We start from the raw sequence: 27,007 nt of genomic DNA, 5'->3' as shown, positions 1-27,007 counted from the left end.
CTTAATGTCTGAGGGAGTCGACTGAAGGCTTCTTGTCCTCTGCAAAAGCATGCAATTGGTCCACTGATGGATACATCTTGATATTTGTCTAGTCTAGTGTGTTCATTAGATGGGTGAAATCCTCTTTCAGTGCCTCTGTGCCTGTTTTCGTAGGCAGTTAGCCTCTGGTATGCATGCCATTAGCGTTAGCCACGCTTCTAGGCCTCTTTTCTTTTGGAAAGAATGATAAAAAAAAAATTTATAAATTTATAAAAAAAAAATAAAAATTATATTCTACTAAGAGGTTGGCCAATCGACTGCGGCTCCTTTCGACCGATTAGTCGACTAATCGACTAATAGGGGTCAGCCCTACCTCATACCATACATTAATCATGTTAAGCACTATGGGGTGTGTAGTATGTTTTCTTAAGTATTTTGGCTCAGCTGAATACATGTATAAATGTAATGGTAGTTGCACTGAGTATGCTTCCGCTTCCATCCATGATGGCGGCTATGTGGTGCAGTGGGCAAGGCGCTCACCACGAATACTTGAGACTGGGCTCGAACAGGTATGCCTCCCTGTTCGAGCCCAGCTCTCCACATTGCTTTCAGTTTAGCTGGTCGTCCACAGTAATACACATTGGCCATATTAGGGGGAGGGAAACTGAAGGGTGGGGATCGGGCGTTGTGGACAGCGACTCCTACAGGTCGGTTGGTGCGCCTGCGCAGTAGAATCAGGAAGCGACGGGGGCGGGGCCCCTCCAAAGCCCAGACCCCCGACGCTGAAAGATCGAGCCGCGCAGGTGGAAAGATGCGACTGCTGTTACCTCGAGTATCGGAGGGGACTCGTGCTATGTATGACTTAGTCCACATTGCAGCCGGCTTGTGGGCGGCATGAAACAGCGTTCAAAGACAGGGGAGGGTTGAAATTGGACGATATGAAAATTGGGATGGGAGAAAAATAGAAAAATGGGAGAAAAAGTGGATAAAAAAAAGAAGAAAAATAAAACATTACAGTTCTCAATTGTGCAGCCAGATAATAACAATGAAGGTTAGGACACGTCAACCCCCTGCATCAAATGGAAGGTACAACAGAGATAGGCGGACTCTTGGACACTTCTTACGCCATATACATTTTTAGATGAGAGATGCAATCTTTCCAAACATTTCTACCGGGGGTGCCAAAGGGATGTTTTGAAATAGGTATAAGAACTTTGGTAATATGGACATCTTTAATATGTTTATCCTCCCTATCACAGAAATGGGCAAGAACATCCATCTCTCTATGGATTTGAATACTGAGTCTATCATAGGCTCGTAATTTATTGATGCTGTATTTTCTATTTGTGGTATTATTTTGATGCCCAGATAGGTGAAACTGTTCGAGAGCTTGAAAGGAAATGTTTGTTGGTCAGCGGATTGTCTCTCGTTATCATTAACACTTTCAGTGCCAGCAGGGGGCGCACGATTTAGTGCTTGAATGCCCACCATCCACTTCAATGTTAGCATTAATAACGCCTAATCTATGTTTTAAATTATGGCTATGTGTCTAATCTGCCCGTCGCTTATCAATGACTCGTTTTCCATTCAACATTGTCGAAGCGGATTGTTTTTTATCTGTTCATTTTCGTTTTATAGCATTTTGAAAAGCCCTTGTTTTCAAGGAAAATATAAATATTCCAAACGCCCTTTACTGGAATATTCTAGAACGTTGTCATTTTTCGGCCTATTTATGAATCGTTTTCAAATAAAGGCTAGATTATCGATAGTATATGTGTACGTATGCACCCTATATAGGCGATCTGAAAAATCGATTATTTGATTTCCTCAAAGCCATCGCCCACACACACACACACACACACATAGGGCGAACGCTGAGATCTCAGCGAATACAACTCTGATTATCCCAAGACGTGTAAAATAGATTCCTTACCTCAGATCAGATGTTCTCCAAAAAGATCATTCCAATTCCTGATCGCCATTCCAAAAATCGATTTTCGCTTTTATTGATCCAACGCTACATACTGTAAACACATATTCCACGCTGTTCTGAGGGTCTACAATGAATCCGATCGGCTCGGGTTACATGCCTGAGAAGTAAAATGTGGATTCCGGATTTTTCTTTTCTCATCCATTTTCATTGAGTCCATTCTAAAAGGGTGCATTACCATCTGGGAGACGATAGGGGGCGCTTTTTTCCACATCTGAGCTCCTGATGGGGCTGGTTTACCAACGGGAGACTCGGTTGATGAAATATGAATTCAGATCGCTAATACAAAAATAAAATTATAATTGTCGTGGTGGGCATTCAGGCATTGGGCTGATAACACGTGTTATCACGTGGTGGGCACTGAAAGTGTTAAGCAGCATAAGTGATGATTTTGAGGCATTCAGTTTATATCTGGAGATACTACCGAACTGATCAATTATATCAAGCAGTGCGGGTATAGATGTGTCTAGGTTTTTTAGGAACAAAATGACATAGTCCGCAAAAAGGGCTATTCTATGATCTTTATTACCGATTTCAATCCCATGTAACTGCCTGTTAGCCCTGATTGCTATCGCTAACGGTTCGATGGCTAAAATAAACAGAAGCGATGATAAAGGCGAACCTTGAGGGCAACCCCTGGTGATATTAAAGGGTTTAGATGTCACTTCATTTGTTAGTACTTCAGCCACAGAGTTTAGATGTAGTAATTTGATCCAGTTACAAAAGTAATTTCCAAATCCAAATCGATCAATAACGTCAAAAAGATAGGCCTATTCAACCCTATCGAAGGCCTTCTCCGCATCGAGCGACAGAAGACCTGTATCCCTTTCTCCTTTTTGGTTGTAGAGGCTATTGAAGACCCGTCTGACGTTGTGAAACCCCTTTTTATGAATCCATTTTGATCGTCTCCCACTATCTCTGGGAGCACGTCCTCTAGTCTTTTGGCCAGGATTTTACTAAGAATTTTGGTGTTGTTGTTTATCAAATTTATAGGACGGAGGTTCTCTCATTTAGTATTGGTTTTGCCTGGTTTTGGAAGCAGAATAATCAGGGCCTCTTTCGTTGAAGCGGGTAAATAGCCATTAACAAAGGATTCTAGATACATTTAAAAAAGGGGGGTCACTAATTTATCTTTAAAATGTTTATATAAGTCAATTGAGAGGCCGTCTGGTCCCGCTGTTTTTCCGGATTTTAATGCACCTATGGCCTCTGATATCTCTGTTATGTTTAATTTTTCATACAGGGTTTTCTTTCTTTCTTCAGACATTTTGGGAATGTTAAGTTTATCAAGAAATTCAGTTTGGGTATCTTCACTAATGTTATATTCTGAACTATATAATTTTTCATAAAATGTTTTAAATGCTGTATTAATCTCTAATGGATCGATTATATTATTTCCATTTTCATCCTCTATGTTAGTGATTGTTCTCTCAGTCTGTTGTTGTTTGATGCGCCATGCAAGGAGTCTACCAGGCTTTTCTCCTTGGTTGTGTAATAATTCAGTTTTAGCCTAATCAAATTTGCAGCAGCTTTATCATATGTTATCTCGTTGTATTGAGTTCTAAGTATTAATAATTGTTTTGAAATTACATGTTCGTTATGTCCTTTCTGAAACCTTTCGTTCTCAAACATTTAGATTTTGGATTCCAGATCTCTAATTTCTTTCATTCTTTCTCTTGTCATTCTACTTGTGTAGCTTATAACTTGAAGGCTTCCCATCTAATTGTGGCCGACGTTTGAGTCGTATTAATTTCGAAGTATATATCAATTTGTTCTCCCAAACATTTTAAAAACTTTTAATCTTTCATCCATTTTGTTTGAAATCTCCATTTATGGGATTTGTGTATCAGCTTTGGTTCCACATATACCATAGACACAGCTGCATGGTCTGATATGTGTTGACATCCTCTAACGTTAGATAATAGTTCTGCTGATATCAGGAAGTAATCTATTCTGGAGTAACTTTTGTATGTACTCGCGTAGCAGGAAAATTCTTTCTTTGATGGATTTAGGTGCCTCCATATATCCAGTAGGTTCAGCTCTTTTATAAAATAGTGTAATGTTTTCCTGCATCTTGTGTGGGTGTTATCCACTCCGAAAGATCTATCTTCCTTTGGGTCGAGGGTGCAGTTAAAGTCCCCAGTGATAATATATTTGCCTGGTAGTGTTGAGATTTTTAGAAATAAATTATTATAAAAGTTAACGTTATCATTATTTGGTCCATATACGTTTATTAAATTGAGGTGTTCAGAGAGAAGACGACCTTTTATAATCAAGAATCTACCGTTAGGATCCTTTATCACCTTCAATTTGGAATGGAATAGACCTGTGTATTAGTGTCATCACACCTCTAGCATTGGTAGAGTATGAAGTTGAGAAGACCTGTCCTGGCCACCTCCGTTGTATTTTAGGTGCGTCTTTCGCTAATAAGTGTGACTCATGTAAAAACACTATCTTGGCTTTTAGTTGTTTTATCCTGTTCATAACCTGCTTAACCTTAACCCTTACTAAGTAACTTCCCTTTCGTGCTCGAAATATGTCCACATCGCTGTGAGGAATCATATTTCTACAGTGAAAATCTTATTTAGCTAGTCCGCCCTTCACACAAAATCTTACAGACCATACAGTTCTTAACAAAAAAAGCAACTTAAATACAAGCAAATGCAAAAAGTAAGGGGATCTTAAAAAAAATTATAAATACAAATCTAGAAGTTATGTACAAGGCACAAGTGAGTAACATTAACAGTTATTACATGTTCCGTTCACAGTAGGATCCAGTAGTGTTTATAAATATAAAGATAAATATAGAGGTGACAGTGAGGTCACAGCAGCAGTCGGTGTCTTTTGGTTGAGTGTTTCTTTATTAAAACTGTTTGTCAGTCTCGTAGTCCTGGATTTCAGACTCCTGTATCGCCTGCCTGATGGCAGGAGATTGAAGAGTTTGTGCTGGGGGTGTATACTCTCCTTAACTCAATCAGTGCCAGCTATTAGACTGGCCAACGCTGTAGTTAGGCCAGCTTTCCATTACAACTTTTCACTGTGTGTCACGTTGTTTGTAGAGATAAATCTATATTTTATATTGTAGCTATGTATCCAATATCATTGTCAATTGACAGTATGAACCTTCCGTTCAATATGCCATAAAGAAATATTTTTTTCATCAATACGTTCCCGTATCGGAATGATCTGGGATAATTCCTGCAAGGCTATTTATAAGGCGCTAAGCTAATGACGTTAAATCCATTGCCGTTTCGTCCCTACACACGCTAGAGTTAAAAATCCAAATGCATATGATCGGTATTATGTTCCATCATGAATGCATGAAAGGGGGGGGTTAGTTGTTTCTGGATAATTGATTGCCAATAACGGCATTCGTTACTACCACAACATAGGCTGATCTGGGGGATGGCTATTAAATCCTTGCACGATCAAGCTGAAATTGACGTCAAATTGCTCTTACCTTTGGCCGGTTGGATTCCAAAAAGAATTTTCCAATTATTTGATCGCCATCTGGTAGATCATATGTCCATTGGCCCATGCCATAAATCCTTTACTGCATAATGAATTCGGCATCTCAAAGAGTATTCCATGCGATCGAGTGAAGTCCTCGCTTCAGACAAATAGAAAAGTCCGCCTGGAGCGTAAACAGTGTGACACCTGGTCTCCAACAGGGGTTACTGCATTCTCGAGACAGCACCACTACCAGGATCTGGCCGGTACTGCACCTTCGGACTCCAAATATGCCTTTTCCAGCCAAAATACAGCTCTGTGACAGTGAATGGGATATTAATATCGAGGGAAAAAAAGAAAAACGAAACAAAAACTAATATTACCTGGCTGGCACCCAACGGTTGTCGGGCAAACACGTAATATTACGTGGATGGCCCCGAATTAGTTAATACAGTATGTGACTCAGCACAGACTTGAGGTCCTTTTGAGGGATCTTAAATCAGGCGGATGCATTTCGACCTATTTCTGAATTGCGTGACATTCTTTTATTTTTATGATCTGTTGGGTGTTGTGAGCCCAGGTGAGGTCCTCGCTGATGTGGGTTCCGAGGAATTTGAAGGTTTTCACCCTGTCCACCTCTGTCTCACCCTCCCAGAAAGGCAATGCAAAGTTCATGCTTTGTGTGCTCTGCATGCAACAGACCGATGATTATCATGCCATATGTCATTCGATGCTAAATATAAGTGGTGATGTAATTTTGTACTGAGCTCCCCTTGTGTTTCCTATGTTCTCCCCCAGGAGCGTGGCAGTTCCATGGGGAAGCTGGAGCCCATCTCCCCAGTCAGCCCGGCCCAGATGGATCCTGATCTGGATCTTGTGCCAGCCCGCTTCTCCAAGGAGGAGCTGATCCAGAACATGGACCGTGTGGACCGAGAGATCACCATGGTGGAGCAGCAGATCTGCAAGCTTCGCAAGAAACAGGTCTGCACACCTAGGGTGTTGCCTAGCAACGCTTTGGCCTTTAGTGCCTACCAATGTCAGGAAAGGATCAAAGTGGGGCTAGATGTGGCCTTCACATTGATTCTATCTAGAGATTTCAGCCCGAGATGTAAGGGTTTAAAAAATAATCAATGCATTGATATGAGAGTAGAAGTTGCACGACATCGATCAGTAAAGATTGTCTTAAAATAATAATCTAAATAATGTAGGACTATGTGTGAACTAACTTGGTGTGAGCTTTTTTAGTATCGATTGAATCAGTCCCATTTGTATACCCGTTTATAGGTTACTTCTTAAAAGTATCAAAATTAAAACGTACACTTGATACTGTATCAATGAAGGCCACGGATACCAATCAATAAGTACTAGCATAATGCTTTTTTTTTTCTTTTTTTTTTTTTTTGATCTTTTTCCCCCTCCTTTTTCCTACGATTTTTCTCCCATCCCAATGTTAGTCGTTATGCCAATTCCCAATCCCCTTCCTGGTTGCTGCGCACTTAGCCTCCACTCTCCCAGACCGACTGTGGGGGGTATCACGTGCTTCCTCCGACACACGTCTAGCCAATCAACCGCTTCTTTTCACCTGGCAGCGCGGACTCTCACTGAGAGGGTGTAATGTGTGGAAGGATCACACTACCCCCCTTAGATCCTATCCGCGCTGAGCAGGCGCCCCGACCGAACTGTAGGAGTCGCTGTTTACAACGACCCGGACCTACCCCGCCAGCTTTCCCACCCTCTAATACAGCCAATTGTATTAGTGTGAACGGCCAGCTAAGCTGGTGACAACGCCGGAGCTGTGAGCTGGATAGCATAATGTTTTTTTAATAACAATGAAATTATGTTTATCAAACAGTTACCAGAGAAAAAAAATTGTGGTTGGGTTTTAATTATGTAATGTAACTGTATAACGACCCCCCCCCCCCACACACACACACACACAATTTTCTACAGAATAAAGTATCTTGTCAAAAGGGTACATTTTATACTAGGTATTCATTTTGGTACTCTTATCAGTTAGTACTCAAAAAAGTATTTAGTATATACACTTGATCAGCAAAAAGTGTCATTGGTGCACCTCTAGAACTAGACATTTATCTAGTATTCATCTAGTATATCCCTGAAATGCCAGAATTCTCAATCCACCGTTTAACCATGCCCCTAATCCGAGCTGTTGAGTAGATGTAGTGCCACCATGCGGCTAGATGACTCAGAAGTTCACAGGCCTCCTTGCTATTTTAAGGCAAACATATTTGTCAAGTTTGGTGGAGTGCATTCACAAGTAACAAGTAATTTCCAGTTTTTCTGAAATTTGATTGGATCTGGTGGTCTTATTGTTTTGCCTATCAATAATCTAGAGCCTACATGCATGCATTTTGTTTTGCGAGGGGTGGCGTGGCACCTAGGTAGAGCGAGGGCATGACACGGAAAGGAAAAAGTAGCCTACCTCCTCTGCCTGTGTAAGGAAGGAATATCAATATCAAATATTTAAATGGCATGTACAGTAACTTAACATCTTGCAAATGAGGGCAACCCATTTTTAAGTGTTACCTCTTAACATGCAACGGCCCGGGCCCTCGTGCCTGCCAGCGGAACAGACTGAAGTCACGGCACTTTGCGAATGTCTAGCGGCTCTGAGCTGCATTTGTCGGCGAACATATTATATATAATTAAAGCCCTTTTTGTTGGCATTCGAATGCCACCTCACTCGACCAAATCCGTGCCTCGGTTCTCGAGTTACATGACGATATGTCAGGCATGCAACTTTTTACGCGCAAGCGTCAGATTACCACCCCGGACTCCCGATGCTCTAAAACTGTCAATCATCCGCCGATTGCGGATATTATTGGTCAGGGTTGTAGCCAATGAGTGTAGCTTTACAAATAATGGGATCTAGGTGCAAGGTGACAAGCGAAAACCAGAAGTGAAAAAAATTCCGAATGAATCGCCATGGATTGGCATACGGTTTACCCGGATCTCTCTAGACTAGAAGGCTAATTTCTTAACAAATCTTTATCAAATTTGGACCTGTACTACATAAGACTTCAGGCTATGGATTCGCTGTGTTTTCCAGCTTATACCTATTATTATAATTTGTATATATATTTTTTTGCAATTGCTATAGAACAATAGCCGCTTTTCTGGGTGCATGTTAAGAGGTTAAAATAAAGAAAGAAAGAAATCCCTACAGAGTCAAATAAGTGACCAACCGTACAGTCCAAAAACTGGATTTTACGCTGCAAAATGTTTGTATTACTCATCAACTGTACATTTATGTAAAAGTTTTTGGATGACGAGCAGACAGCATTTTATATGCGGCACAGGAAGTCCTTCATTCCGACAGCCATCAGACTTTACAATGCATCACTGTGCCTCACTGCATCACAGTTACCATCTTCCTGGACTTTTACTTTTAAAACAACATTGTTCAATATTACACTTACTGTACACTTACTGTAGATTTCTGTATATTTTACTGTATATTTATGTATATACATAACATACGAAATGTGAATCCCGGACCGTAATTTTTTTTGTTATTCTTATTCATGACTTTGTTCTGTCTACCTAAATGTTTACTGTGAGCGATTTGTAGTGCCAAATTTCCCTCAGCATGATTAAAGTAGTTCTATTCTATTCTATTCTATTCTATTCTATTCTATTCTATTCTATATCTCTCATCCTTAGTCAGGCAGTGGAGCAAATTGGCCAGCATATCATCATGATGACTTGTTATTTTAAAAGTCTCCAGTTTGAGGCGAGCAATGGAGTAGCACGCTGTTTGTTCGAGCTCCCGTCGAGCCTCTACTTATTTTTATTTTATCTTAAATAAAAACAAAATCTTCAATAAAAAAACCTTGTTCAAAAAAATAAAGTCTCCAGTTTCAAAGCATTAATGAGCCAAAGCTGACCTATTTTACAAATTATGGCCACTTAATAATAACTTGATACAGTCTAAAACACTGAGAAGCACATATTTAATATAAATGTACAACTTTGCTGCAGTCTCGCTCTTACAACATATTGGGCGCACCTTGCAAACTCACTCAAATCCTTATGAGACAAATGCCTTGTGTGTCTTGTCCTTTGTCGGGAATTCAATTGAAGAGAATGAAGATAACAGTCACCCACTTGCTCGCTGTGTGAATACTGCGAATAATGATTTGTTTTTGTTCGTACAAGGGGTATAGTTTGTCATTACATTGGACTTAGGTGCTGGGACGGCAAACACTGCGTGGAATAATTCTTTCGTTTGCGTTTGGACATTTAATGTGCGGTGAAGGCCAGGAGTCCAGTGCATGTCAGAAAGGGGCTTAGATGACACATTTGATGATGCTAGTCCCCAGATTCCACACAGCAAGTTTGGCGTTTTCCCAATAATTCAAGATGGCAGAAATTCCAATTTGGCGGACTTCATAGGTCCTTATGGCAAAGTCGCTGTACATGAGTAGACACATTTCTGTATGTATACCAGTTTCATGACACTATGACTTTCAGGTGATGAAATCATTTGAAAGTTCGGCCTAATGGTGGCACTAGAGGAAAGATCATGGAGTCACCAAAATCAAGAGTTCATGAATTAGGGCCGCAAAAGGATTGGAATGAAAGCTAATGGAGTTATCACAAGTTATCGGTGACGGTGGAGACACAATAATATCCCCCGACTTCGATGTACTGTACAGGCATATAATTAATATAAATCATATTAATAATAGTCCCGTAATGAAAATTGTGCTATATATATATATATATATATATATATATATATATATACACACACACACACACACACGCAATGTTACTTGTAGTGTCTATTGGGGGTGGGGGGGGGGGGGGGGCGGGTGGTAAGGGACCAGTCAGTTGGGGGGAGAGAAAGCCAGCTGATGAGGACAACTGCAGATGGGAAAAAGCTGTTCTTGTGGCGTGAGGTTTTGGTCCCGATAGACCACAGCCTCCTGCCAGAGGGGCGTGTTTCATCCATTCCAGTTTGTAGATATTCAAGTCTCTTTGCCAGTGTTTGTGTTCATTGTTGAATCTGCCCAATGAGAGTATCTAGCTTGTTCAAAATGTTCATGTGTGCTTTTCCAAGATGACTCTATGTCAGGCTTTCAGTTGGCATTGCTGCAATGAAGTCGTGAACAGAGACTTGGCTGTGTTGTAATCGCTGCATTAAAGCTCTGTTGTTGGTTCTTGCTCAACGTGCTACAACTGTGCCTTTAGGCAGCTGCATTCTCTCCTTCTCCTTCCTCCTCGCTTTTTATTTAGGAGAAATATAGGTTAAAAATATATAAGGCTATAAATAACAGCTCTCCCCGGGGGAGAGGAGGATTATGGCAGAGGTTTTGTGACTGTTAAACCACTCATATTCCTCCCTCATCTCCGTCTTGGCTGCCCGCCACGTCATGTTTTGTAGAGAAGCAGAGTGGTGCAGCCTGCCCCCCCCCCCCCCCCCCCCCCCCCACACTCCAGCGCGCCCATATCTCCAGTTGTCCACCCCCCTTTCTTTCTTGTCTCTTCTCTGGCTGGCACTCAAAATGCAGGTCCATAAATCTAAGCCATTTGCAACCCGTGGCACGGTCCACCATGGGAGGTTAGCGGGGGTGGGCAGGAGGCCTGGGGGGGAGGGGGAAGAGATTGGTCCATGAGTGATTGAGAGGCTAAGCTCTGCTACCTAGAAAAATAAATCAAGACCCCTCCCATCCCACTCCCTCAACACACACAATGTTTTTTATGGATGTTTTCTTTTTTTAACAGTGCACCCCCACCCTCCCCCTCGACACTGCTTCCCAAACCCCTCCCCCCCTCTCCAGCTCCCTCCCAAGCATTAAAACATCTGGAGCAATTAAGTGGTGTGGTAAAACTTTATTTAAAGAGTTCTGGCAGAGAGGGGGGCAGGGGCTCAGGTTACCGCCAGCCTGTGTTGTGTCAGCCAGGCTCAGGACGGCTGGTTTATTTTATTTTACTCCGCGGTGGGTTTGGGAAGGGAAGGGGCTCTGGGAATGTGTGTGTTTTCCTCCCCAGATGCTTATCCGGCCCGATTGTGGCACAGGATGATCCATCACGCTCCACTCTCATGTGGATCCTCAGGAGGCCTCTCCCCCTGCGGGGGCCCTGGCTTTACTGTAGATCAGCTCACTGCACGCCACTCAGCTCACTGCAGCTCAGCCCCCCGACAACCAGCTACAGCCCCCAGCTCCCGACAACCAGCTACAGCCCCCAGCTCCCGACAACCAGCTACAGCCCTCAGCTCCCGACAACCAGCTACAGCCCTCAGCTCCCGACAACCAGCTACAGCCCTCAGCTCCCGACAACCAGCTACAGCCCTCAGCTCCCGACAACCAGCTACAGCCCTCAGCTCCCGACAACCAGCTACAGCCCTCAGCTCCCGACAACCAGCTACAGCCCCCGACAACCAGCTACAGCCCTCAGCCCCCGACAACCAGCTACAGCCCTCAGCTCCCGACAACCAGCTACAGCCCCCGACAACCAGCTACAGCCCCCAGCTCCCGACAACCAGCTACAGCCCCCAGCTCCCGACAACCAGCTACAGCCCCCAGCTCCCGACAACCAGCTACAGCCCTCAGCTCCCGACAACCAGCTACAGCCCTCAGCTCCCGACAACCAGCTACAGCCCTCAGCTCCCGACAACCAGCTACAGCCCCCAGCTCCCGACAACCAGCTACAGCCCTCAGCTCCCGACAACCAGCTACAGCTCCATCCCCTGACAACCAGCTACAGCCCCATCCCCTGACAACCAGCTACAGCCCCCTGACAACCAGCTACAGCCCCCCGACAACCACCTACAGCACCCAGCCCCCAACAACCACCTACAGCTCCCCGGCATCAGCTATATCCTCCAGCCCCCCAACAACAGCTATATCCTCCAGCCCCCCAACAACCACCTACAGCCCCCAGCCCCTGACGATCAGCTACAGCACCCAGCCCCTGACGATCAGCTACTGCACCCAGCCCCCCGATAACTACCTACAGTGCCCAGCCCCACGACAATCACTTACAGCCCCCCGACATCAGCTATGTCCTCCAGCCCCCCAACAACCACCTACAGCTCCCAGCCCCCCCAACAACCACCTACAGCTCCCAGCCCCCCCAACAACCACCTACAGCTCCCAGCCCCCCCAACAACCACCTACAGCACCCAGCCCCTGACAACCACCTACAGCCCCCTGACATCAGCTATATCCTCCAGCCCCCCAACAACCAGCTACAGCCCCTGACAACCACCTACAGCCCCCTGACATCAGCTATATCCTCCAGCCCCGCAACAACCAGCTACAGTCCCTGACAACCAGCTACAGTCCCTGACAACCAGCTACAGTCCCTGACAACCAGCTACAGCCCGAGACAACCACAGCCCCCGACATCAGCTATATCCTCCAGCCCCCCAACAACCAGCTACAGCCCCTGACAACCAGCTACAGCCCCCTGACATCAGCTATATCCTCCAGCCCCCCAACAACCAGCTACAGCCCCTGACAACCAGCTACAGCACTCAGACAACCACCTACAGCACCCAGCCCCTGACAACCAGCTACAGCCCCCAGACAACCACAGCCCCCGACATCAGCTATATCCTCCAGACCCTCAACAACCAGCTACAGCCCCTGACAACCAGCTACAGCCCTCAACAACCAGCTACAGCCCTCAACAACCAGCTACAGCCTTCAGACAACCAGCTACAGCCCTCAGACAACCAGCTACAGCCCCCCAACAACCAGCTATGTAGTGTGTGCAGCAGAGTGATACAGTAGTGTGGATTTCCTCCACAGGCGGTTAGCCGGACGTTAGTGTTATTTGTTCATGAGTCTGTCCACCTGGGGGGGAAAAGAGTCTACCCTAAAACAAGCAGCTACAGTCCCCCAGACAACTAGCTATAGACCCCCCAAAAACTACCTGCAATCCCCAGCAGACGGCTAGCTACAGCTGAACAGCCTCCATATAGGTCTGTGTGCACTATTGATAATATGTTCAAATATGTAACTAATCTACTTGGGTGATTTCAGTTGGCACCGATCTGAGTTGCTGCTGAATGCACATTATTTAGTTAGTGGATCAATATCGATAGAGAATACCACATTGTGTTGTTTTTATTATTTAGTCAGTGGATCAATATCAATAGAGAATACCAAATCAAATCCAAATCTAATTTATTTGTAAGGCCCGACGACAACACACGTTAATGTCCCCATGGGCCGGACACGTGTTCTTTAAACAAGTCAAGATCACAATAAATCAAGATCAAAACAAAAACACCATGAAGTCCAAATTCTTTTTTATAATACATCACTCTCAGAATACCCCACGTGAAGGTAAGGAAAAACTCACTAAAACCTAGCAATAGGAAAAAATGCACCACAGGCAATGTGGAGGAGAGAAACCTTAGAAGGGCCGTTCAAGGGGGGGGATCTCCCTTCTTAGATGTTGGTGATGGTAGTGTTGCAATAAAACAGGCGAAACAGTTGGTAAGCATGCACACATACGTGTAATGAAACACAGATAAGTGCATGCAATAGCAACTGAACATTTTAAAAGATTTAAAATAGAGCTGATGGCGCATCTATTTGAGGCATGGGGCGGTGCAGAGAGGGTCGCATCCTCCCGGTCATCATCACAGACATTATTTTCATTATTTAGTCAGGATCAATGTCAATTGAGAATACCACATTGTGTTATTCTCATTATTTAGTCAGGATCAATGTCAATTGAGAATACCACATTGTGTTATTTTCATTATTTAGTCAGGATCAATGTCAATTGAGAATACCACATTGTGTTATTTTCATTATTTAGTCGGGATCAATATCGATATAGAATACCACATTGTGTTATTTTCATTATTCAGTCAGGATCAATGTCAATTGAGAATACCACATTATGTTATTTTCATTATTTAGTCAGGATCAATATCAATAGAGAACACCAAATAGTGTTATTTTCATTATTTAATCAGGATCAATATCAATAGAGAATACCACATTGTGTTATTTTCATTATTTAGTCAGGATCAATAGAGAATACCACAGTGTTATTTTCATTATTTAGTCAGGATCAATATCGATAGAGAATACCACATTGTGTTATTCTCATTATTTAGTCAAGATCAATATCGATAGAGAATACCAAATAGTGTTATTTTCATTATTTAATCAGGATCAATGTCAATTGAGAATACCACATTGTGTTATTTTCATTATTTAGTCAGGATCAATATCAATAGAGAATACCACATTGTGTTATTTTCATTATTTAATCAGGATCAATATCGATAGAGAATAACATTAGTCAGGAGGATCAATATCAATAGAGAATACCCTGTTGGACTTTTATTATTGCTGACATATTGGAATAGTATGGATCTCTAACAACATTCTGGAACATTTTGGAACATTCTGGTACTTTAAAAACGACATATTGGAATAGTCTAGAACAGGGGTAGGCAACCCTAGGCACGGGGGCATTTTCATAGGCACAGGGGGCAGCATTAAATAAAAAATAATAATAAAAAAAATAAATAAAAAAAATTGCTTTGAAATATTATAGTGAAATATTTTGCACTGTTGTCGCATTTATCTTGTTGAAATCCTCCCACAGGTTATTTTTACTACCACATACTTAATTGAGACCATTTATTTGTTTATTATTTCAATTTAGCTGGAAATACATTGCTACATCATTCAGTAACATTTGCAGAGCCTTATAACAAAAACATTATTACGGTCACCATTGTGACCAGTGGGATTAATCAACTAATTGTATTATGTATTTTTCTATTTCATTGAACATTGCACATGTTAAAAGCCATTTCTTTTTCTCAAAATGTGTGAGTATTACCAAGTCAACTTGTGTTCTTAAAACAATGACAATAAACATAGTTTTATTAGGTTGAAATAATGTGATTGTGTACTTATTTTTCTGTTAACTTATTATGGATTGAAAACTGAAAACCTTAATGCACAGTAACTGAACTCAATATTTTTAAGTTCTGGTAACTTATTGTTATATTTTTTTTTACAGTGTAGTCTTGCGATCAATCAAAACTTATTTACACGATATACCTCACATTCACCCTCCATTCACATCCTGGTGTTCTCCTGGTGTTCTCCATTAGGCCTGTAGGTGGAGCTATGACAGCACACGTACAGTACACACACCGATGGTGTGTGATGTGTCCAAAAATGAATGGGCAAATGTGAGTGAAATGGTCGTACTGTATGCAGCTGTTTGTCTGCATTGCACCCCCCCCCCCCCCCCAATTCAGATTTAGGGTTGATACAACCATCATAATAATATTGTTAATAATAACAATAACAATAACAATAATGATGTAATAATGTAAAAATTATCATTAAAAAGACGTGATTATGAGAAAAAAATTTACGATGCATGGAATATTGTTGAGGCACACTAGTTACAACTATATTTCAAACAGGCACTCCATGTCAAAAAGGTTGCTGACCCCTGGTCTAGAACATTAAAAACGTTCTGTGATATATGGAACATTCTGGATCACAGCAATATGTGGCCATACACACAGCCAGAAGAACTCCGGAGGACCAACATTCTTCACAACGGAACATCGCCCACCCCTGGCTAGGGGAAGAACTGCATATATATACGTATTTAAAAACTTCTTTTTCTTAATGGGAAACAATTCCACTACTTTTCCACTTTATAATCTAGGTGTTTAAGCATAGCAAAGCTCTTTCAAGATCTAAGTAAATGTCAAGTCAAGTCAAGAGTTTTATTTGTCACGGCATACAAGTATACAATGAAATGCGGGTGATCTTGCCCGCAACGATGTGCAATACAGTAGTAACAACATATAATAGAATCCAATAAAACAATATTGTGCAATAAACAAGTAACATAGTAGGGCATATCGGTATTTGTACATAGTTATTTAACTCTTTCAGTGCCACTCACGAGATTTCTCGGGTTTTTTTATAGGTGGTTGCGTGCCACTCACGAGATTTCTCGGAATTATTATTATTTTTTTTTTTTGCGATTTGAAAAATTATTGCATCACCCGAGCCTACCAGAGTATAGCCGAGCTGCGCCGGTGATCACTGTGGAAAAAAGCGCCCCCTGTCGTCTCCCAGATGACATAAGTGATTTTGGAATGGACTCAATGAAAATGAATGGGGAAAAAAATCCGGTACTCCACATTTTCCAGTTCACTGATCCAGCCGGGGTTACCACAGTTCATTCTGGAGCCTCAGATCCCCGCGGATCATGGAGATCTACAGTGTCGCGTTGGATCCATACACGTATCGATTTTTTCGAATGGTGATCAGGAATTGGAATATACCAGTTGGATACCATCTGATGTCAGGTAAGGACTCTATGTTATCAGTGGTAGGATAATCGGAGTAAGTTTGATGAAGTTATAAGCTGTTTTGTGAAATGTCTTCTTTCGGTTTCACTGTAAAAGTCTGTGGAAATCAACAGAGCGATTATCAGTGCGCGGCCGTAATGTGCTTGCGTGCACGTATAATATTGATCATCTAGCGTTTATTTGAAAACGATTCATAAAAAGGCAGACGAATATCAACGTTGTGGAATATTCCACTAAAAGACGATAGAATGCTCCAGAATGAGCTGTTTTTTATATCAAAACGGGGGCTTTTCTAACTGCTCTGAAACGGAAACGACGCGATAAAAAAACAATCTGCCTTCACAGCACTGACTGGAAAATAGTCTTTGATAATGCGATGGGCAGATTAGACATATTAACGTTAACATTGGCGCCGATGGTGGCATTCAAGCGGTAAAACGGAAAACCAGGCGTGGCACTGAAAGAGTTAAAGAGCATGAAGGACATGCTAGGTCCTGTGGTAGTGCAATACACTGTTAGCTACGGATGAGGCACTGGGTCTTTCTGTACATTGCTATTTTATACAATCTCAGGTTATGCTATACTATTTTTAAAGTGACCTTTCCTTAGTGGCCATAAGTGTGGGCGTGTGCAGCATGAGTGTGCTTGCTCATGTTAAAGTGGCTGCTAATGTGTGAGCGTGTACAGTGTGTGTGTCGTGTGTGTGCTCATGTGTGCTTGTGTGTGGAGAGTTCAGTGTTCAAGGCTCTGATGGCCTGGGGGAAGAAGCTGAGCCGAAGCCTCTCTGTCCTAGTAGCTGGGGTTCGCAGGCGTCTGCCTGACCTCAGCAGCATGAACAGGCTGTTGTTGGGGTGGTGTGGGTCTTTCATTCTTCTGCAGTCTCTGGATTTGCACCTCTTGTTGTATAGAACCTGCAGGGGTGGTAGTGCAATACCCATGGTACACTCGGCTGAGCGCACCACTCTCTGTAGGGCCTTCTTGTCCTGTGCCGTGCTGTTTCCATACCAGGCAGTTATGTTGGGAGTAGAAGGACTGGAGTATCTTCCCAGATACTCTGAACTTCCTTAACTGTCTCAGGTGGTAGAGGCGCTGCTTCGCCTTTTTTACGACTGAGTCTATGTGTGTTGACCATGTCAGATCCTCTGAGATGTGGACCCCCAGGTACTTAAAGCTGCTCACCCTGTCCACGGTAGCCCTGTTTATCCTCAGTGGTGTGTGTGTCTTCTGCTGTCCTCTCCTATAATCCACGATCAGCTCCTTGGTTTTACCATGTTCAGGAGCAGGCTGTTGTCCTGGCACCAGCGTTCCAGTACCTCAACCTCCTCCCGGTAGGCCTTCTCGTCGTTGTCCGAGATCAGCCCCACCACCACTGTGTCGTCCGCAAACTTCACTATGGAGTTGGAGCTTAACTTGGCCACACAGTCGTGTGTGTATAGTGAGTACAGCAGGGGGCTCAGAACACAGCCCTGGGGGGACCCGATGCTCAGGGTGATGGTGTTGGAGGTCTGACCCCCCACCCTGACCGCTTGGGGCCTTTCGCTCAGAAAGTCCAGTATCCAGGCGCTCAGAGCGGAGCTCAGACCCAGCTCGATCAGCTTGTCCACCAGTCTGGTGGGGACTATGGTGTTGAACGCTGAGCTGTAGTCAATGAACAACAGTCTCACATAGCCCCCCTTCTGGCGGTCAAGGTGAGAGAGGGTGCTGTGCAGTACTTGGGAGACCGCATCGTCAGTGGACCTGTTTGGCCTGTATGCAAATTGCATGGGGTCCATATCACTGGGGAGGGAGGCACAAATGTGATCCTTGATCAGCCTCTCGAAACATTTCATGGCCACAGAGGTGAGTGCCACCGGTCTGTAGTCATTGAGACATGTTGGGGAGGGTTTCTTTGGTACAGGGATGATGGTAGACATCTTGAAGCAGGCAGGGACCACTGACTCCGCCAGGGATTGATTAAATATGGCGGTGAACACAGGGGCTAGCTGGTTGGCACAGGACTTAAGTATGCGTCCTGTTATACCATCTGGGCCTGCAGCTTTTCTGGTGTTCACCTGCATAAATGCTCTTCTCACACTGTGTTCCGACAACGAGAGAGCGTTCCCGCCCCCCCGCTCTTGCCGGAGGCTGCCGTGCGATCCGCTTGTAGGACGGTGAAAGAGTCCGAGGGAGAGACGCTGTGGTCCGGAGTCGCTGGCTTGAGCCATGTTTCCGTAAAACACATGATGTTGACGTCTTTTATTTCTCGTTGGAAACGGACCCTCGCTCTGAGATCATCCATCCTCCCCTCCAACGAACGTGCATTCGCCAGAAAGATGGATGGAATAGACCTATCTCAAACCCTGCCCTCTTTTCTTGATCCTCCAATCACAACTGTCGCTTACCTCGGACAGTTGTGATTGGAGGATCAAGAAAAGAGGGCAGGGTTTGAGATGGGTCCATTGCTGGGCGGTAAGCAGATCTTTTTAACCTCAGTCTGATTCCTCCTCGTTTCCCTCTGTGTCTCTTTCTGCCGGCTCCTTTGTCCTTGTTGTCCCGCCTGATCTCCGGTGGCCATTCTAGGCATAAAGTGTCTCCAAACTCCTCTTTGAGTCCGGAGTTTAGGTCCATAAGTGTATGACGTATTTTTATTTTATTTTCTTTTTTCTTTTTATTTAGCGGGAGAGTGGCCAAGCCACAGTTGACATTCTACTTATGGTAGAATTTAGAATGTTAGATCCTATGGCATACATAGGAAAGTTAAGGATGAATCGCTCTGTCTGGGCAGACTGGTCGTGTAAGGGGGGGAGGGTCGAAATCCTATGGGGTTTTAGGGGGATACGGGATTATATGTATGGGTGTTTTTTATGTTTGTTATGCTCAAGCTCTGCTCTCAACAGGACCTCAATAATTGGATATATATCTATTGTGAATCGCTTCTCCAGACGACTTGCACACAAGAATACAGCAACATGTTTATGGCTAGTCTGAATATAATGATTTGGAATACCAGGGGACTAAACAAACAACATAAACGCAAAAGCGTGCTTACATTGATGAAAAGCAAACAGGTTGATGTGGCTCTTTTAAGCGAAACGCACCTTTTAGTGGCTGACAATGTAAAACTGGCTGACAAAATATATCATAACATTAGCTACTCATCTTTTGGAACTAGATCCTGTGGGGTAGCTATAGTTGTGAAACGGAACTTGAATATTAAATTGTTGGACGTATGGTCTGATACAGACGGCCGAGTAACTATTGCTAAGATAGAATACAGTAACAGGAAAATCGTGTTGGTAGCGGCTTATGCCCCTAATCTTCACGACGCCAACTTCTATGCAACACTCACTAATGCAATGTTGGACATCCCTGAGTACTCATTTATAATTGATGCAGATTTTAATGCCATTTGGGATCCCTCGATTGATAAATCTAATCCCACCACTTCCAATGATCAGATACATGCATCTAATGCACTAAAGCATAGGTGTCAAACTCACGGCCCGCGGGCCAAATGCGGCCCGCCACGTCATTTGATGTGCCCCCCCCCCCCAAGAGCTCTAGTTAATTTTTTTTTTTTTTTTTTTTTTTTTTTACATTAATCTTGGGTTAAAAAACAGCAGTGTTAAAATAATTGTGGGTTAATGCGTTAATAAAGCTTTGACAGCCTTAGTTATTACACATTCTTATACATACATGTGTGTTGAACATCTGAGGTATTGATGAAGTAACAAAGGAAAAAAGCCAAAAGCACTTACTCCTCAGACATTCTTTGACAATTTTACAGCCCAAAATACAAAAAAGATCCAGGCGGAATAGGTAACAAAGGGTTGAAGAAATATTGTCTGAACTGTCAGATGCAAGCTGGCTGTGTGACATAACCGAGCATCTCGCTCAATTGAATAAGAAGCTGTAGGGACGCAAACAAGTCCCACCCAAAACTTGACCAATATAGTTGTGAACTGAGACAACCCTTATTTTGTTATTTTTGAGTACAGTTACAGTTGTGTGTTCATGCAGACACATAATAGCAATTTCATTACTAATTGAAAATGGGGGACCCTGATGTAAACAAGTCGAAAGTCTTTCTCTGGTCTGCATCCCCTTAACAATTGTGTGTATTGAGCTGTACTGTACTGTACCCATTCTGCAATCTGTTAACACTTTCAGCGCCACGCCTGGTTTTCCGTTTTACCGCTTGAATGCCACCATCGGCGCCAATGTTAACGTTAATATCGCCTAATCTATGTTTTAAATTATGGCTATGTGTCTAATCTGCCCATCGCATTATCAAAGACTATTTTCCAGTCAGTGCTGTGAAGGCAGATTGTTTTTTTTATCACGTCGTTGCCGTTTCAGAGCAGTTAGAAAAGCCCCCGTTTTGATATAAAAAACAGCTCATTCTGGAGCATTCTATGAAAATCGTCTTTTAGTGGAATATTCCACAACGTTGATATTCGTCTGCCTTTTTATGAATCGTTTTCATATAAACGCTAGATGATCAATATTATACGTGCACGCACGCACATTACGGCCGCGCACTGATAATCGCTCCGTTGATTTCCTCACAGACTTTTACAGTGAAACCGAAAGAGCCCATTTCACAAAACAGCTTATATCTTCATCAAAATAAGTCTGATTATCCTAACACTGATAACATAGATTCCTTACCTGACATCAGATGGTATCCAACTGGTATATTCCAATTCCTGATCACCATTCGAAAAAATCGATAAGTGTATGGATCCAACGTGTGTACAGTGCAGTACATGATTCCGCGGGTCTCAGAGGCTCCAGAATGAACTGTGATAACCCCGGCTGCATCAGTGGACTGGAAAATGTGGAGTACAGGATTTTTTTCCCCATCCATTTTCATTGAGTCCATTCCAAAATCCCTTATGTCATCTGGGAGACGATAGGGGGCGCTTTTTTGCACATCTGATCGCCGGCGGCGCTCGGGTATACTAGGGTAGGCTCGCGTGATGCAATATGATTTCAGATCGCAAAAAAAAAAATCAGAGAAATCTCGTGAGTGGCTTTCAACGAGATATTAATAATTCCGAGATATCTCGTGAGTGGCAGTGAAAGTGTAAGGATCAACAAGGGCTTGTTACAGACTCCAAAAAAAAAATCAACGATACTTTCAGAGAGTTTTACTCCAACTTGTACAAATCAGAAGTAGTTTTAGATCATAATAAAATGGATACATTTCTTGATCAAATTAACCTACCTAAACTCTCAGAGGAAGACGCTAAACAGTTAGATACACCTATTACACTAGAGGAACTTAGGGAGGCTATATCTGAATTGCAAAGTGGTAAGGCTCCGGGATGGGATGATATCCCACCAGAACTGTACCTCTCATGTTGGGATGTAATTGGACCCCTATTACTTGATATGATTTTATACTCAATCAAAGAGGGGAACTTCCCCAGGGACGTCAATATGGCACTCATATCTGTACTCCTTAAAAAAGACAAAGACCCCACTGAATGTGGTAGTTATAGACCCTTAAGCCTCCTCGGAACCGATCTTAAGCTGTATGCTAAGGTACTAGCCATCAGACTTCAAAAACATATGACATCTTTAGTTCATCCTGATCAGACAGGCTTCATAAGAGGCCGCCTGATCACGGATAATATTAGACGGTTACTACATGTGATAGACACCAGCAAGGATGCCGTGCCTCCTACAGCTATATTATCCTTGGATGCGATGAAGGCCTTCAATAGGTTGGAATGGTCTTATTTATGGGCAGTACTCGGAAGGATGGGGTTAGGAGTAGGATTCATTGAGCACCACAGATATCACAAATTATTTTATGAAAGGGAGACATCGAGAGGTTTTGTCTCTGACTTTTACCGTCACTTACTTACATCTTCGTATGAAGTCCTTCCCCTAGACTCAGTTTGGAGGAAGGATATACCAGACTTGGAAGTTGATTTTGATTGGGCTGAAGTCTGGGCAAACGTTCGGCTATCGTCACGTAACCCGGATCATCAACAGATTAATCTTAATTTTATTCATAGGATTTACCTAACTCCTATTCGACTGAACCGTATGGGGCTTAAACAAGACTCTCGATGTTCCTTATGTACAAACGGTGATAGTGGTACATTTATGCATATGTATGGGAATGCCTGCCTGTTAAGATATTTTGGGAAGAAATAACCACACTATTATCAGGATTTTTGTTTTTGACAATACCTGTAATGCCTTCTGTATTGTTGCTGAATGATGTCTCTCAGTTATCACACTCTGTACTTGTAAAGAGGCTAATCTTGTCCGGTCTTACGGCTGCCAAAAAGCTAATAGCATCACGCTGGATTCAACCTGATAAAATGTGCCGGAGGGTATGGATTCTTACCTATCTTGATGTGATTTACCTAGAGATATCTACCGCACAAATTCTAGGTGTTAATGAAGCCAGCATAGCAATCTGGTCAGAAGTGGTGGAGAGGATAAAGCATTATATGAACTTTTAATCCTTGGTATCAAAAAGGAATAATGGATGTATTCAAGGGGGGTCCGGGGGGGGGGGGGGGGGGAACGAGCAAGAGCATTTATGTGTTGTATTGTATTGTAATTAATCTGTGTATATCTTTAATCTTTAATCTACATCTATTTTAATAAAAAAAAAAAAATGGCTGTCATTATTGTTAGTATTATGTCGATAATAGCCCTGCGATTTATAGTGGATTTCTACTGTAAATGTTTGTATGTCATGTCAAAAATAAAAATAAAAAAACATTTGTTTAAAAAAAGAGAATACCACAGTGTCTTATTTTCCAGTGTTTACTAGAAAGTGTGCCCTGTGGTATTTTTTTCTTGTTCGCCCTCTTTTCTTTATTATCAAGTCACCAACAAAAGACAGGAAAACAGCCCTCAAAGCTCTTCCAGTGCAGGTTTGTTGTCCAACATGATAAAACTGTGCAGTTTCAAAGCAGTCATGCCTGAGACGTGTTTTTGTTGGTCTCCCCCCGAGGGTTCTTTTGTCTCTCCCTCCCTCCCTCCCTCCCTCCCTCCCTCCTTCCCTCCCTCCCTCCTTCCCTCCCTCTCATTTATTCACCCAGTGTGCTACAGGGCAGGCGTTTGGCATTGTTTACTGGCTGTTGTGGTAACCCTTTCATTAACTGGACCCTGGGGAGTTAATAGCTATTAGAGCTAATAGAACAGTTAGTCTCATCACCGCTGGAGAAGAGGAGGAGGGCTGGTGTGTCTCCTCAGAAGCACAGATCATGGCCTATTGTCTTTGTTTGCACTTGCCTTAAAGGTTACCTGTCATCTCACTGTGGAAAACAACATGTTTCTGCACTCATTTAAGAGACAACTGCACTACACACTCCATTCGTACATTGACGTGTGTATGTTTTTTGTTTTACAGCAACAGTTGGAGGAGGAGGCAGCTAAGCCACAGGAGCCAGAACGCTCCATATCTCCTCCGCCCAGCGAGGCCAAGCACCGCAGCCTGGTACAGATCATCTACGACGAGAACAGGGTCAGTATCACAGAGACACAAACACACACAATCTTATTTGAATCCACAAATAAAAGTTTTCACAGACACAATTAGAATATTCCAGAATTTCAAAAAGCTTTTTTTTTTATCCACTTTTTCTCCTATTTTTCAATTTGTTCTCCCATCCCAATTTCGCTGTGCCAATTCTCCCCTCCCCTGTCTTGAACGTTGCTCGCATATGCCCCCCAATGGCCGGTTGTAGGGAGGATAGAAGCCTTGCATCACGTGTCCCCTCCGATACACGAGGAGGCAGCCTGTCGCATCTTTTCACCTGCCAGCGCGGACTCTCAGTGGCGAGGTGTAACGTGTGGGAGGCTCACACTACCCCCGCCATTTCCTGCCTTTGCTGTGCAGGCGTCCCCAACCGACCTGTAGGAGTCGCTGTCCACAACGTCTAGATTACCACCCATCGACTTCCACCCACTAACTCTGCCAATTGAGTTAGTATGATGGCCGGCCTAAGCTGGAGGCAACGCCGACAGCCGGATTCGAACCCGGTGTCTCTTGCGTTGGTGACGAGTGCAATGTCCGCTGCGCCACCCAGCCGCTCCGTTCAAAATGCTTTTTAAGTGCATTTAATGCAAAGAGCATCTTCTCCATGACACACCCTGGCTACTGATTACAGGCGCAGAAATTGTCTTGGTAACTGTTTGGCCCTTTTTCTTTGTGTTGGCCATTAAGAGCAGGTTTATTGAACGCGTCAGAGAGACTGACAAGACAGGCACACGCACACACAGACACACATGCACGCACACAGACACACATGCATGCACACAGACACACATGCATGCATACACACACACACACACACGCACACGCATACACACACACACAGAGACACACATGCACTCACACACACGCAGACACACATGCACACCAGCCACTCATTCTCTCGGCACACTTCCTCTCTCCCTCACCTCTCCACACTTGAGCCCAAATTACCGTGCGCTTGCATCTCGCTTCATTACACATGCAGAGTGTATTCATTACAGTGAGTGAGGGAGTTGGCTCAGTGTTGTCTCACTGGACTGATGTAAGATAATAAAGCGGATCTGATCTCGTCTCTCTCTCTCTGTGGGGTTACTGGGTTCACAGATGATGGAACTGGATGGATAGTTAGTTAGTCAATGCAGGAGACAGATAAAGAGCCCTGGGTGATCAGCTAGTGGATTATGCAGGAGGAGTGGCATCTGGAAGAACCACACACAGAGCCATTCCATATTGCTGGATGAGTGGGCTCCCATTGTGTACTCCTTTCATTTCATTCGTCATTACGTTTCGTAAGAGGCGAGCTGCGGATTAGTCATAGATTCTGGCTATTGTTATTGCTACGATGCTGAGACTCTGTAGAGATTGATCGTGTGTGTGCGTGTGTCCACCAGGCTTTTGTCGAGGTCTGTTATGCCTTTTTACCTGGCTCGACAGCCTTGTCTTAAAGCCTGTGTCAACAGAGAGTTGGCGGACGGCAGCACAGGTTTCCCCCCCCCCCTCTATGCCCCCCCCCTACTGCAACACAAGGTGCAGTCCGTTTGCCTCACACAACGGGTTACTTAATGTCAACAAAGCAGATGTATTGAATCAGAAACACAGTTTCATAACAACAACAACACTGTATGAATGAATGAAATGTTATTTTCGTGTCATGTCCGATGATGACCCATCCCTTACGGGATTATAAGACACCAAAAACAACAATTGAACATAACAATCGCTTCCCAAGGTTTCTAAGCTACACCGTGCACACCACCAGAGGCCAAAATACATCACATATGTTATTTCCGTGCTGTATGTACGCATTTGCTGGTGAATGGGATGACATGAGTGCTACAAATCCTGGAGTCTGCTGCAAGTCTTACTGCTGCAAGCCACGCATTGCACTGAATTGGTTCTTCAGGGATAACGGCAGACTTTGAATTCGGACAGACAGTTTGTACCCCACTAGGAAGGAACAACCTATCCCTGTGCAGCAAGGTCCTAAAGTTATTGTGGGTATTTTCCAATATACTGAAATTCTGGACTTAAAGGGCCACTTCACCGATTTTCAACCTTAATCCTGTCGTTCTGTTGTGAGGAGAATGTAATTGGTAGGGATGCCCCCCGAAACCCGGTTCTAAACGGGAACCGGTATTAAATTAGAAAAAAACTGAGTATTGATAAGCTCCGACGTTATCAGTTTTGCTATCGGCACTCGAGAAAGTATGGAGTTTTTTTTCTTTTTCCGAGGAATTTAAACGTTGCGAACTAATCTTGTTGGCCGTTTTCTATATCTCTCCTCCCTCGGTCTCTCTCCGTCTGCACGAGGAGTGGGTTAGTTACAGTACACCACTCGGCTCACACATGCACATACAGTACATACGGGTACTTGAGAGGTGCTGTCCGTGCTGAAGCAGCACTCAGACAGTCACAGAGCTCATCATAGCAGAGAGAACCAAACGTTCGAAAAAAGCATGCATGGCGCAACCTGTGTAACATGCTATCTTAGCGTTAGCAAGCTAAGCATGCATAGCGCGACATGTGTAACGTTAAGTAACTTGTGTTCCGCGGGGAAAGACCGTTCATCACTGCATACAACTTGGTTTAATCCAAACGTCCATTCAGAAACGTTGTATTATGAAATAATTCTGGGATGTCTGACTAGTTCCCTATGCCTTGTTTGGTTCAGCTGACACTGTTGACACACCCACTACGCAAAGCGTGCGCTCTCTCTCTCACACACACACACACACACACACACACACAC

General features: G+C 43.5%; 1 protein-coding gene across 7 annotated transcripts in view; it reads left to right on the top strand.

Moving 5' to 3' along the window:
• The window catches only part of ncor2 (nuclear receptor corepressor 2), a 530,049-nt gene that overhangs the window by 281,859 nt on the left and 221,183 nt on the right, over positions 1 to 27,007 (top strand). For all 7 annotated transcript variants that reach the window (XM_084332593.1, XM_084332594.1, XM_084332592.1 and 4 more), the window contains exons 5-6: positions 6,218 to 6,400; positions 24,133 to 24,246. In XM_084332593.1, the coding sequence (XP_084188719.1) occupies positions 6,218 to 6,400; positions 24,133 to 24,246 (297 nt within the window). The remainder of the gene's footprint in view (positions 1 to 6,217; positions 6,401 to 24,132; positions 24,247 to 27,007) is intronic.

Source organism: Notolepis coatsorum (genome assembly GCF_963971535.1).
Source record: "Notolepis coatsorum genome assembly, chromosome: 1".
NCBI classification, from domain to species: domain Eukaryota; kingdom Metazoa; phylum Chordata; class Actinopteri; order Aulopiformes; family Paralepididae; genus Notolepis; species Notolepis coatsorum.
The sequence above is the reverse complement of the archived record's forward strand: the minus strand, read 5'-3'. Positions and strand labels throughout refer to the sequence as shown.